General features: G+C 36.7%; 1 protein-coding gene across 23 annotated transcripts in view; it reads right to left on the reverse strand.

The window, feature by feature from the left end:
* The window catches only part of MCTP1 (multiple C2 and transmembrane domain containing 1), a 534,125-nt gene that overhangs the window by 89,790 nt on the left and 430,027 nt on the right, over window positions 1–14,308 (reverse strand). For 17 of the 23 annotated variants that reach the window (XR_012330776.1, XM_073802311.1, XM_019929685.3 and 14 more), the window contains one exon: window positions 6,576–6,695. The exons of 4 other annotated variants lie outside the window; for them this stretch is intronic. Coding sequence is in view for 15 of the 19 variants with exons in the window: in XM_073802311.1 (XP_073658412.1) it covers window positions 6,576–6,695 (120 nt within the window). In the remaining 4 variants the exon portion in view is untranslated. Of the gene's footprint in view, window positions 1–6,572; window positions 6,696–14,308 lie in introns of those variants that run through there. 2 more of the 23 variants (XR_012330779.1, XR_012330777.1) reach the window with 1 other exon arrangement.

A 14,308-nucleotide genomic window follows, 5' to 3' on the forward strand; every position in this document is an offset into this window, starting at 1 on the left:
TTTTGTTTCAGAACTATCACCTTCCTACTAGTGTTGAGGTAAGAATACAAGCTGTGATTTGGGGGAAAGTTGCCAGAAAAATACAAGACATCCAGTTAAATTGGAATTTAGATAAATAATGAATATTATTTTTATATAAATATCTCCTGTTGTTTATCTGAAATCCTAATTTAACTGGGCATCTGTATTTTTCCTTGCTAAATCTGGCAACCCTAAACTGGGAACAAATTCAGAGGGCTTCAGGGGTTGGAGCTCGAGGAAAATTTGCAACGCAGAAGGCCTTGGTCACCTGAGAGAGAGGGAATGTAGCATGGTGGTGGGAGTGGGGCACTTGAGGAGAGTGGAAAAATGTGGAAGTCCTGTTGGGGTATGTCCAGAGCCTGATGAGGTGATGGTCATCAGGGTACAGGGCACCAGTCTGTAGACTGAGTAATAATCTGGCACATCTAAGTGGTTGAACAGATTTGAGAGGGTCACAAGGGATGAAATTTTCTACTGACATCTGATTGGCTGTTGGTTTCTACCTCTTTATGGTTGTGATCGTGTTGGAAAAATAAAGGTCTGGTTTTTTTCATGGTCTTCCTCACATTTTTGCAAGCTGGTGACCTTCTTAAAAATTTGAGAAAATTTGTTGAAATAAGCAGGAAAAAGAAAAGAGTGATCATCAATTTTTAGATGTGTTTACAGGCTGTATGACTCAGTGCTGCTTCTGTTAAGAGCAAGTACATGGTCTTTTTTGGTACTGAGATGCAAACTCAGGAGGCTCTGATCTACGCTACTTTCTGTGAACGATAAAGCCCTTATTGAAGTGTCAGGAGTCTGACCACGCACCAAAAGTGCTTTTCGCATGGAGTCCGCTCCTCTCAGCTCAGCTTTGGCCAGTCTTTCCAGATCCTGTTAGGAATAATTTCACTTACTCAATAGTCTACTTATTCAAATATTCCACCAGGACGACTTCTTTGGAACTGACAGTACTGGCTGAGAAAATAATAAATGAGTTTGATTTACAGGAAATCAGGTCAAACAAACAGATGTTTCTTTGGTGGATGATCCTAAATTGTCCAATCAACAGCATTTTTTTTTTTTTTTTTTTTTTTGCGGTACGCGGGCCTCTCACTGTTGTGGCCTCTCCCGTTGCGGAGCACAGGCTCTGGACGCGCAGGCTCAGCGGCCATGGCTCACGGGCCCAGCCGCTCCGTGGCACGTGGGATCTGCCCGGACCGGGGCACGAACCCGTGTCCCCTGCATCGGCAGGCGGACTCTCAACCTCTGTGCCACCAGGGAAGCCCTCCAATCAACAGCATTTATGGTGGCCAAGGAAATTCTCTCCTTACAAGCTTTATTTCTAGACATCAATGTTCTGGGCCTAAGTGGAATAGTCCCAACAATAACAAATATAGTCAGTGCTATTCTAAAGGGGAAAAGAAGCATGGAGGGCTTTGCCATGTGAGGGAACTAACAAAACATTTCAGTATTTCCTAAAGTATTTTAGCAGACAGATTTGGGCTCAATTGGTATCACAGTGAGAGCATGAGTCAGAGAATGATTTCATTGATCTAGCCTACTCTTCAGTCTTTTAATGCCTCCATTGATTAGGCAACTAAGATTGTTAAGTGGGAGGCATATCATGACAGTAAAAGTGAATGCTCTTTTAAAATGTAATTAAAAAGCACTGCTTGAAGAATTTTTGAATGTCAAAGATATTCAAAGATTTTCTTCACTAATGTGAAGGATTTTTAGCTTTGATTTACTCTTCCATGCTCACCTGGGTGGATGGAAGGTAGTCCTCCCGGTCATGGATGTTTTTTGAAATGAACGAGGTCACCTGGGATCAAGCAGGTGATCAGTACCCATTCTTGAGAGGTCACCAGGTACCTCACAGGAAGGAATCTGGGGATACCTGGGATTCCAGGTAAAGCTCCAAACAGTTAGAAAATGGATCCCTTGGTAAAGGCATGCCCAAACGTGTACCACAGAAATACCCTGAGGCTTCAGAATAGGGCAGAGCTGGGTTTGCACCCCACTCACTCTATGGAGTTTGTTATTCATCATTCTCTTTGATTCTGAATTTCCTCTTTTGTAAAATGAGGATAAAACCTTTAGAATCATTTACTTGATATAATTATTATGAAGTAAAGCAGAAACTAACACAGCACTGTAAAGCAATTATACTCCAGTAAAGATGTTAAAAATAATAATTTAAAAAAATTATTATGAAGAATTAAAGGAGACTGTGTCTCTAAAAGGCTTAGCAGGATACCTGATACATTCAAGTTGCTCCATTTTCCTGAATGAGAGGTGAGGAGGACATGGGGGTGGAGTGGGGAAAATGAGGGTTTTCCAACAATCTGTTTGCTTAAAGATAGAGTTAGTACTACTGACCATTCTGAAGCTTAAAGGAGAAATGTGCTCAAAAGGTACCCAGGGAGACCTGGGATGGACCAAAATATAGCCTCAAGAGGAAATGTAGTTGAGTGGTGTGATAAGGAGTGCAAACTTCAGAAAGACTGACAGATTCTAACACCCACTCTGCCACTTTCTAACTAACTGTGTGCCTTTGGAACCATTTAACCTCTCTACCCTGTTTCCCTGTATGTGAAGTAGTAATGATGATACCTGTCTCAGTGAGTATAATAGAGCTCTGGTTTCTTTGGCCAACCTGTTTCTTTCATCCTCTGAGATTTGATTTCCCCTCTCTCAAGGAAGGGCTCTTGTAGCCATGCTTCTTCCACGTATGTTCCCTTCCTTGTCACAGAGAAGAGAACAGGCGATCACCTGATTTAGGAGGCCCTAACACATGGGCTGGGCTGACACAATCATCTTCTCTCTCCTGGGGGAAAACTAAATGACATGATAAAAGAAAGTGCGTAACACAGTGCCCAGGGTGTAATGAGGATCCGAAAATTTTTAACTCCAAAGTAAAGATCACTTCCTGGCATCTACTCTTACAAAATCTCAGTTTATAGTAACTGTAATGGGCAGTGCAGGGGTGATTTTCCCCTGGTTCTGGAGTGACGGCTTAAACCAAGAGAAGTATGACATTCATGCCACAGACATTGCTGAATGAAGTTTGTATTAAACAGTTTTCTCTGGAAAAGTCTAACAATTCTTATGCTATAAATTTTAATGTCATGGTCCAAGTAGAGATAGATTTAGATCTAGAATTGCTTATTTTTAACAAGTCTGACTGAGAAACAGCAGAGGTGAAATACCATTGCTAACCACACCTCTTTCTCATGTGCATCTCTAAGTCTACAGCATTAGATGCAGGAACGGCTGTTCCCTTATCCTGTCCTCAACGGGTTCAGCTCATTATATGCAGCAAAACTTACTTGGCAAGGATTACATCTCATTTTTTCCATTAAACTAGAACAGGCACCATGGTGGGGAAAAGGTTGGGGGTTTCAGTTCCTGTGATCTTTAAGTCTCCAAAAAGGAAATGGTCTCCTTAATAAACAATAAACAGACAAAGAAATCCTTTCCTATTTTAGTATTAATCTCAACTATCCACCAATGTTTCGAAGGCAGAATTTTTACCCAACTATGTACTTTTTATCTTTTACAGTATTTATTTCCTTTTCTCTTATAACTTCTTATGCCATGGAAATATTATTTTCTTTTTTCTTTTGCTACACAAACCTGAAGTTTATTTTGATTTGTTTTTCTTTTATAATTTTCATCCTAATTGAATTTTCTCAGCTGAATAATGTACAGATGATTTTTTGTGTGCGACAGAATATCCACCGCCCTCCCACGCCCCCTGTTTTTCCTGAAACAGAAAGTTTCCTGATTTGGAATCAGCCAATGGTGTGATTAATGCTCTTCAGAGATTCCCTAAAGTTTTCACACATGCTGAAAAATTCTGCATTGTTTTGGGGACACCAATAAGGACTTAGGGCAAAGTACCATTCTTCCAGGGCTATCTACTACGCGGTAGATAAGTAGTCAGGCACAGCATAGCAATCCCTCCAAACACTTCTCTTAATTTACATATATGTGCTTGTGAATATATGTGTGTGTGTGTGTGTGTGCAATCTATAACCAGCAAAGTATAACCCAGGTTTCTTTTCAAAAGGAGCAACCATTTCAAATGCACAGCTGGGTATGGCAGAAAACACGTAATTAGACAAATTGGATTTAAGAGTTACGTAAGGTCTCAGCTGAGCCAGTGAATGAGAAGCTGAATGAAGCGTTGTGATTGCTGCTCTGGTGCCTGGAAAGAACAGAATATGTGGATATGTGTGTTTTGGGCAAATAAAAGGCAATCACTGGGAGTTATGGGGTGTAGTTGGCATTCCATGAAAGTTAGACTGTAGCATGTTTCACAGTGGCCTGTGTTGGAGAATAAAATATTGTCCATGGCTAAAAGGGGGATTCAGTCAGAGATATGCCCACAAGGAAGGATTTGTAAGTACTATATCAGAGTTATATTTTGGGGGGAAAAGGGCAGTAGAAAAATTTACATAATATGTTAACTTTTCAATAGGCTTATAAAAATTCTCAGAGAATTTTAAGTGCAAGGGGATACATTATATATTATTACGTTTCCTCTAAAAGTGGACCTTTCCAGCCAAGGCAGGTATATTCTGAAGAAAATAACAAGCAAAGTCTATAGTTTCAGAATTTTTTACTAAGAATACTCAAACCAATGACTAAATATTGAAGATAAGCCCCCTCATAGGATTAAGAACCTGAAACTAAATTACCACTTTTTGGCAAACATTCTTATTTGCAGATTTGTCTCAACGCAACTGAATGAAAAGTAGAGTTTTGTGGGATGAATTGGGAGATTGGGATTGACATATATACACTAATATGTATAAAACAGATAACTAATAAGAACCTGCTGTATAAAAAATAAATAAATTAAATTAATTTTTTTTTTAAAAAGTAGATTTTCTTCTCTCTCGACAACCTCCTGGAAATAAATGGGACAAAAAGGACTTGGCTCAGAGAGTCCTATCTTCTTAAAGAAAACATCCTGGATTAATTGAAAAAAGTGCCTATTAGTCCTCATGACACCAAGGCTTATGGCATTTGGGGCTTGTCTGTCAGTGTGCAAGTTAAATATATATCCATAAATCCTTGCCAATAATAATAACAATGCCTTGTATGTTGATGCTGCCTAACCATTAAAATCTCTAATAGCAATCGCATGTTTGGTTTGATAAACTTTACAAAAAAATGTCTGAACACCTCTAATTTGCAAAACACGTGCTAGAGACGGTGGCAAGTACAGAGATGAACAGTTCCCTACCTCAAATGTATAATCTCATGAGAGAGAGACAGAAATATATCAAATAACATAGGGAAATAAACGTGGTGCGTTGTTGGCAACCTTGCCATGGTACTTGGTGGTTGTGCATCTGGATTTTTCTTTTATTTTGATGATAAAGAAAATTATTTTGAAGAAGTCTATTTTGCTTGTGTAACCATTTAAAGGATATTTTGCTTAAGTTATTTAAAAAGAAAATTCTTTTATGTCATATGTATATGTGCAATCATTATGATGCTATTATAACAAAGTATTATATACTACTACTAAACTTATGGTCAAATAACTCTGTTTCCTGCGTCATTATGGGCACAATAGTTGGCCAAAGTCCTGATTATCAATCAAATGGAGGCCTAATGGCAAAAAAAAAAATCAGTGTAATCTGATGTGGACAAATACCTGCCAAAGAGATCCTTACGTGTGACAAACCCTTAAATTATCCTCAACAGCTGTCTACAGAATTATAAAATTGCAAATGTTCTATGTGCGTAAGACATTCCCCTCCCATTTATTTACATATGGGAAAGTATTTCAAGCTGTATGTTTGCTAGGGGCGTAGTGACTGAGATAGCCTAAGGGGAATGAAGACTGGTGGGAGAGTAACAAACGTGATTCTAATGTGGCTAGCTTCTGCTTCTCAGTCTAAAACTCTTTGAGAGAGAAAAGGTTGTTTCACACATTCGAAAAACGTTCAAAAATGCCGAGAGGGCAAGTGAGTGCAATATAACTTTCCTTAGGTTAATTGAAAGCTCTTGATCCATGAGCCAGTATCCTGATACACCCCTGACACAGAGAAGGGTGTTTGTTATTGTTCAGTGAATGAACACTGAATTAAGGTACTTGATGCACTTTTCTAGGCCAACAACCATCAAGTCTTCCTTCCCTCCAATGACAGACCACAGAGAACTGTCTTAAATAAAATACATTTGTTTGGTCTGACCACAGATAATTTTGTGATATTATGTCTTAACTCAGGATTCATTAAGACATAAAAACAAGTAAGGAGCATAAAAGAAATAATCATTTGGAATAACCGACTTATACCTAAAGATCATAACTCATTCTTTGGTGTGCTCTCAATTTTAGTTCCTACCAAAATGAGTAATGCTAGAAATAGGTGAATACTTTCTATTGTGTTAGGACCAAAGAGTTGTTAGTTTTGAACTGATAAAACTTTCCTCCAAACTTGAGTATTTACAGACAGAATTTCTGGTTTGCAAAACCGAATTCAATGTTGATCTTGATGGAGAGACTAGGAATAAGAACAAAAACACATGCAAATGAGAAAGTAGAGACTTACTGTATCGCGTTGCCTGTTATCTTTCCCTGATATTATCAAGAAGTAGTTCCATGTCAATAGTAACAACAAAACCATTGGTATCATGTAGAGCTCAAAGTTCCAGACAACAAAGAGAAAGAGCTGGAGGAGAGAGAAGGAAGAAGAAAAAGATGAGTCAACTCTGAATTTCATTAAATGGACTCTCTTATCCATACTGCACTTCAAAAAAGCACACAATTAAATGCTTCAGAACAGAAAGATTTGTCTTGAAAACAAAAACTTGAGAACTTGTTAGGCATTTTTCTAAAAGCACAACCGACCCCTGGAAAGTCACTAAGATTTTTACTTTGTTTAATTTCTATGAAGGAAAAACTGATATCACTACATTGTCAACGAGGCAATTTTAATTTTTCTCCTCCAGTGAAATTATTGTTAGGTTGGACAAAATAAAGTTTTAAAAAAGAAAGGCAGCAAAATGAGCTTCACCACATTGTCAGAAATAACTGGCCTATCTGCCTTAATGATAAAGGATGAATCACCATTTAATATCAGAAACTATTTTTAAATCTCACTTGGATAATACAATGTAACAAGCATAATAGGCAGATGAAAATACCAAGTCTACACCAGAGAGCTCCCAAGATTTCACATTATGAATAATAGAACTGCTACCAACAAGTGTAAAAATTCAGCCTTGCCATAGAAATCAAACAGCTATTAAAACAATGGAGTAACTTTGTCAAAGGAAAATTTTAAATGTCTACCTTTATTATCTTTTAAAACTACCTACTTCTCTAAGTATATAAATCATTTTTAAAATTGTATGAGGAATGTAAGTTTAAGAACTCACCTAGGCTGGCAGAAGGAACCATTTTAAGAGCATCTGCATCATAAAATAACCAGCAATGGTTATAAACTGTGACTCATCCCCATTCCCCACCAGCCTCTTATAACCCTGCACAGATCATCTAAATTCTCTGGGTCTGTGGCCCCTGCTGCCAAATTAAGGTAATTTAAGTCAGATGGTAGTTAAGAGCCAGATTCCACCCTTGGTGCTAACTATTCCTATAACCTCTGGCATGGTATATATCCTCCCTTTAGTTTCTTCTTCTGTAAAATGGGGATGATAAGAGTATCCACCTGAGAGGTGGCTGTGACAATTAAACAGTTGAAATGTGTTAAGGATTTAACACACTGCTTGGTACTCAGTAAGTGCTCAAAAAAAGTATTGTGCAAATGATATCAATACATTACAAAATTGAGAACGTTAACTATTTATTAACTAAGGTCCTCAGGTAGTACATATTCTAATACTGAAAACTAGAAAGTCACCTGCCTGCTAAGCTTTAGCTGAACCAAAGTATAATTGAGAATTTGAGCCAGCTGGTTGGGGTCATGCAAACATCCTGCCTTTGACAGATCAGAAGGGTTAGGAGCAGTGCCCTAAGAACACTCACATCAGGCACAGCAGCATGGGCTGTTTGCAGCCTTCTTAACAAACCCCAGCCAAGCCCGCAGCCTATTCAAACTGCAGAGAAAATGAACCTGTATGGAGTGGTAGAGGGACCCCTGGCCCACGGGCCAGAAGACTGGTTCTGGGCCTTAGAAAATCACTCTCCCTCAGTGTTTTCATTTCTCAACATAGATCTGTAGATCTGGTCTCCTCTAACATCCTTTCTCTAATATTTAAAATGACTTCATGATGTTACTGTACCATCAGGGATTTTTTTTAATGTGATATTAAATTTTGAAGACTGTATATTTTACTGAATTCTTTGATATTCATAACCCACATGGACACCAAAAAGCATAAATAATGGTTTAGTAACCCAAGAAATGAATTTTGTACAGAATTACATGGTAACCATAGATTCAAGTTCCTGAATAAGAAAAATCTCAAATATGTTAATGCGTGGAACATGAGCCATATCTTCTCTTTCACCAGAAAAGTATAAAGATTTCTAGAAAAGGAAAATATTTCCGTTTAATTTTTGAAATATATACAATATATTTAAAGATGATACAAATCATAACTGATGGCTATGATTATTCTATTAAAGTATATTTAAAAAATATATTTTTTTATTCAGGAAGTGATTTAAGGCAAATTTGATAGACATCAACATATATAAAAGAGAAAATTATTTTTTGCTAGAATCCATATTAATTCTTTACATATTTATTTGTAAAATTTTGACAATCATTAAAATATAAGCTCTTTAAAGGAAGGGATTTTTTTTTTTCTTTTTGCTCACTGTTCTATCCCCAGAGCATAGAGTGGTGCTTGGGGCATAGTAGGTGCTCAATAAATATATATTTGCTGAATTAATGAATAAATGGATACTGGGTTCCCAAGTCATTTAACATAAGTCTACTTAATTATTTGCATTAGTAAAAGTCCTATAGAGCCACTATTTAAAACCAAGTGACATCTGGAAAATGTATTCAGAATTACAACCTGTGATAGCACTAATGAATTTCTCCCTGAGGCACATAAGGTAGAAGAAGTACCTTAGTACTTCTAGAAAAATTGTCTATCCATTCTGGCTATGCAGTCATGAACCATCTTTCCTCTTAGACCTTCCTATATAGTTGCCTTTTCCAAGAATATTCACTTGACTCAGTGTATTCTGGTCTCATGGATGGGACTCAGATTATTCCATTGCTAAATATCACCAATTGTAATGATTTTTAACCTATTGAACAAATATATTCCTCCTTGTAATGGCCACTCATTGGTGTTAAGAGTCCTGGTGTTACCCAGAGTGAATTTCTTGTTCCTTTATGTATTAGTGTTAGTTGTAGGCCAGGTATTGCACCAAATAAACTTTTCATATGATAATTCTGCAAGTAATCAATCCACCTATCATGTCTTTTTCTTCTCTAGGTTCAACAACACTAGTTGCTTAAAGTACCAGTTACAAGGTATGGTTTCTGGACACTTCTCCATTGTGGACATCCTCTTACCACATCCAAATCAATATATCAATAGCTTTCTTAAAATATAGCACTCAGAAGTGACAGAACACTTCTTATGAATACATATGGTCTTAATATGCCCTAACAACATGAACACCAGAACACAGGATGGGAAAAGATATAGAAGAGAGAGACAAAGAAAGAAACTGCATTAGCTTTATGAATTCTCATAGTGGAAAAATAGTCTCCTTCCCCATTATGTGCTCTTTAAGAATCTAATATTTGGATAACTAAGTAAAGAGCCCTTGTTCTTGAAAATATCTTTAAAAAACAAACAAACAAGAGAGCTTTGAATAAACTCTAAATACAAAAGCATTTATTTTTCTTCTCAAAATTTAATTGAAGATTTCAAAAGGTTAAAAAAGAAACAGCATGATATATTCTTGCCTACTTTGTTGTAAATTAATTGACCATATGTGCATGAGCCTATTTATGGGCTCTCTAATCTGTTCCATTAATCTAGGTGTCTGTTTTTATGCCAATACCATACTGTTTTGGTTACTATAGCTTTGTAGTTTAGTTTGAAATCAGGGAGCATGATGCCTCCAGCTTTGCTCTTCTTTCTCAAGATTGCTTTGGCTATTGGTGTCTTTTGTGGTTTCATACAAATTTTAGGATTGCTTATTGCTGTGAAAAATATTGTTGGAATTTTGATAGGGATTGCATTGAATCTGTACATGGCTGTGGGTAATATGGACATTTTAATAATAGTAATTCTTTCAATCTGTGAGCAAGGAATACGTTTCCATTTACTTTTGTCTTCAATTTCTTTCATCACTGTCGTGTAGTTTTTAGTGTATAGGTATTTCACTTTCTTGGTTAAATTTATTACTAAGTATTTTATTCTTTTTGATGCAACTGTAAGTGGGATTGTTTTCTTAATGTCTCTTTCTGATAGTACATTGTTAGTGTATAGAAATGCAATAGATTTTTGTATGTTGACTTTGTATCCTGCAACTTTACTGAATTCATTTATTAGTTCTAATAGTTTTTTGGTGGAGTTTTTAGGGTTTTCTATATACAAAAACCATGTCATCTACAAATAGTGACAGTTTTACTTTTTCCTTTCCAATTTGGATGACTTTTCTTTCTTTTTCTTGCTTAATTACTCTGACTAGGACATGCAACACTATGTAAAATAAAGTCGCAAAGTGGGCATCCTTGTCTTGTTCCTGACCTTAGAGGAAAAGCTTTCAGCTTTTTACTATTGAGTATGATGTTAGCTGTGTACTTATCATATATGGCCCTGGTTATACTGAGATATGTTGCATCTATACTCACTTTGTTGAGTTTAATCGTAAATGGATGTTGAATTTTGTCAAATGTTTTTTCTGCATTTACTGAGATGATCATATGATTTTTATCCTTCATTTTATTAATATTGTATATCCTGTTGATTGATTTGTGGATATTGAAGCATCCTTGCATCCCTGGAATAAATCCCACTTAATGATAGTATACGATCCTCTTAATGTATTGTTGAATTCAGTTTGCTAATATTTTGTTGAGAATTCTTTCATCTGTGTTCACCAGGGATACTGGCCTGTAATTTTTTCTTCTTGTGGGAAAGGAAAGTTTCTTCAATAAATGGTGCTGGGAAAACTGGACAGCCACATGCAAAAGAATAAAACTAGGCTGTCTTACACCATACACAAAAATTAACTCAAAATGGATTAAAGACTTGAATGTAAGATCTATAACCATAAAACTCCTAGAAGAAAACATAGGCAATAAGCTCCTTGACATTGATCTTGGCTATGATTTTTTGGATCTGACTACCAAAACAAAGGCAACAAAAGCCAAAATAAACAAGTAGGACTTCAACAAACTAAAAAGCTTATGCACAGCAAAGGAAATCATCGACAAAATGAAAAGCCAGTCTACTGAATGGGAGAAAATATTTGCAAATTATACATCCGATAAGGGGTTAATATCCAAAATATATAAAAACTCATACAACTCAATAGCCAAAAACCAAGCAAACTGATTTAAAAATGGGCAGAGGATCTGAAGGCACATTTTTTCCAAAGAAGTTGGCCAACAGGCACATGAAAAGATGCTAATCATTTAATCATCAGGGTCATGCAAATCAAAACCACACTGAGATATCACCTCACACCTGTTAGAATGGCTATTATCAAAAAGTCAAGAAATAGCAAGTGTTGATGAGAATGTGGAAAAAAAGGATCCCTCTTGCACTCTTAGTGGGAATGCAGATTGGTACAGCCACTATGGAAGACGGTATGGAGGTTCCTCAAGAAATTAAAAACAGACCTACCATATGATCTAGCAATTCACTTCTCGGTATTTATCTGAAGAAAATGAAAATACTAATTCAAAAAGATATATGCACCCTCATGTTCATTGCAGCATTATTTACAACAGCCAAGATATGGGAACAACCTAAGTGTCCATCAATGGATGAATGGATAAAGAAGTTATGACATATATACAGTGGAATACTATTCAGCCATAAAAAGAATGGAATCTTGCCATTTGCGATAACCAAGATGGACATAGAGGGCATTATGCTAAGTGAATTATGCTAAGTGAAATAAGTCAGAGAAAGACACCATATGATCTCACATATACGTGGCATCTAAAAATGAAACAAACAAATAATTAAGAAAACAGATTAGTGGTTGCCAGAGGTGAGGGAGGTGGGTGAAATGGGCTAAGGGGGTCAAAAGGTACAAACTTCCAATTATAAAATAACAAGTCATAGGAATATTGTGTACAGCATGATGACTATAGCCAATAACACTGTACTGCATATTTGAAAGTTGCTAAAGGAATAAATCTGAAAAGTCCTCATCATAAGAAAAAAAAATACTTGTAACTGTACGGTGAGGGGTGGTAATTAGATTTACTGCAGGTGATCACTTCACAATGTATACAAATATTGAGTCATTATGTTGAACACCTGATACTAATATAGTGTTATAGTCAATTATACCTCAATTTAAAAAAAGAAAAAGAGCATGAACACAGATTAACAATAAAAGTTATTTATTAAACACCTATGTGCTATGCAATACTGGGTGTTCAAAATTAGGATAAGACATGGTCTCTGGACTCATATTGCTAAGAATCACTACGAAAAAGCAATTATTCTCTATAGTACTAGTGATGATTCTAATACTTGTCAATGGCGATGATCCACTAACAAAGAGCCCTCAGAGGAAGAAAGGGGTCTTTTAGCTTATTCTCTCCACACTGAAGCTTCTTTTCTCCCTGGAGCCCACTTGCATGAAGATAGGATCCTTTCCTTTATCCTACAAAATACCAAAACACTCCTGGATGGGTCTTCAGTGTTTCACCAGGGCAGCAGGGGAAAGAAGGAAGCTCAGAAAAACTCCAGGAAGGCTAAGACAATGCAGGATCTGTCCTTGGTCCTGACCACACTTTTCATAAGTTTGGGGTTTGAAAAAAGGAGACATAATGGGCTAAAATGGAACCAAAACAGCAATTAAAAAAATATATAAACCCCAAAATGCCTAGGATTTTTTGCGACCCATATATCCAGAAACCTTTTTGCCTGCATGGGACATGGAGAGAGGATCTGATGATTCTAGAATTTCTCCAGGTTAAACTAGGTAATAAGGACTCCTGCACATTTGTACAGTGTTTAATTTCCTTTGACTTCATCACTATGACATCCTTTCCTTATTTTTCCTCTCTCTCTCTCTCTGTCACATTCTCCTTGACTTTTCCCCCACTCCCCCCAACACTTTTAATAAGGAAACTTGGACCATCTATATTTTACTTTCATAAAATCCATGACCCCATTCCAAACAAAACATCTAGCCCTACATTATTTAGCCTTGCTCATTAGAAACTAAAATTATTCCAAGAATTTGGTGGTTTCCTTTTTGCAAATTACTAGATGGTTGTGATTTACTGCTAAAACTCTATATCAGAAAATCTTCATGGGACATTAGAAGTACACACAACCTTCTTCATTAGAAAAAGGATCTTGTGAGTTTTACACATTATCCTGGATGGTAGAAGCTCTTTGTCAATCTGCCTTGGACTGTTAGCCACAATCATGGGATCCCTAAAAAAGCTGCTTCAGTGTGATGCACTAGAGAGCTTGAGAGTTTGAATCAGGCCCATGTTTTTATCCAAGCTTACTAGTCACTATCTATGTGATGTATTACTAGATTACTCTTAATTTTATAATCTGAAAGTTAAAACTATACTACTTACAGATTTGAGATGGAATTAGCCTAGTGCTTGGCAACTGTAAGATGCTCAATAAACATTAGGTATTATTACAAGGAGGAATATATTGTCTCATACTATATATAATTTTTTTGGCCCTTCTTGTAGCTCATCACTTTCCCTATTCCACTCTAGAATCCATAGGGTGGATTCAAGCATTAGAGCTGTGTTTAAAAAGCTACGTCAACTACAATAGGAAGAGATGATAAAGCGAGTGCCATTTTCAGTATTTTTATATTTAGCTTATAGTGATTACATGCAGTAATGACCCCAATTTGTTAATATCTCCATGTATCCAGGCCTTTTGAAATACTCTCCCACGATGACACTGAGATTAGACATAGGACTTGTTTTGGCCGAGGGTAAGAGTTGTAAAAATGCTGAACACAGAGGCTTAAAAAGCACTTGCTCATTGGGTTTTTCCCTCTGCACTCTTCAAACCCTGAGCCCATGTCAACAAGCACAGGCTAGTCTGCTGAATGATAAGAAACATGTGATACAGTTGTCTCCATTGCCCCAGTTGGAAGCCAGACAGCATCCAGAAGCAAAGT

This window comes from Tursiops truncatus, chromosome 3, assembly GCF_011762595.2.
Source record: "Tursiops truncatus isolate mTurTru1 chromosome 3, mTurTru1.mat.Y, whole genome shotgun sequence".
Classification (NCBI taxonomy): Eukaryota; Metazoa; Chordata; class Mammalia; order Artiodactyla; family Delphinidae; genus Tursiops; species Tursiops truncatus.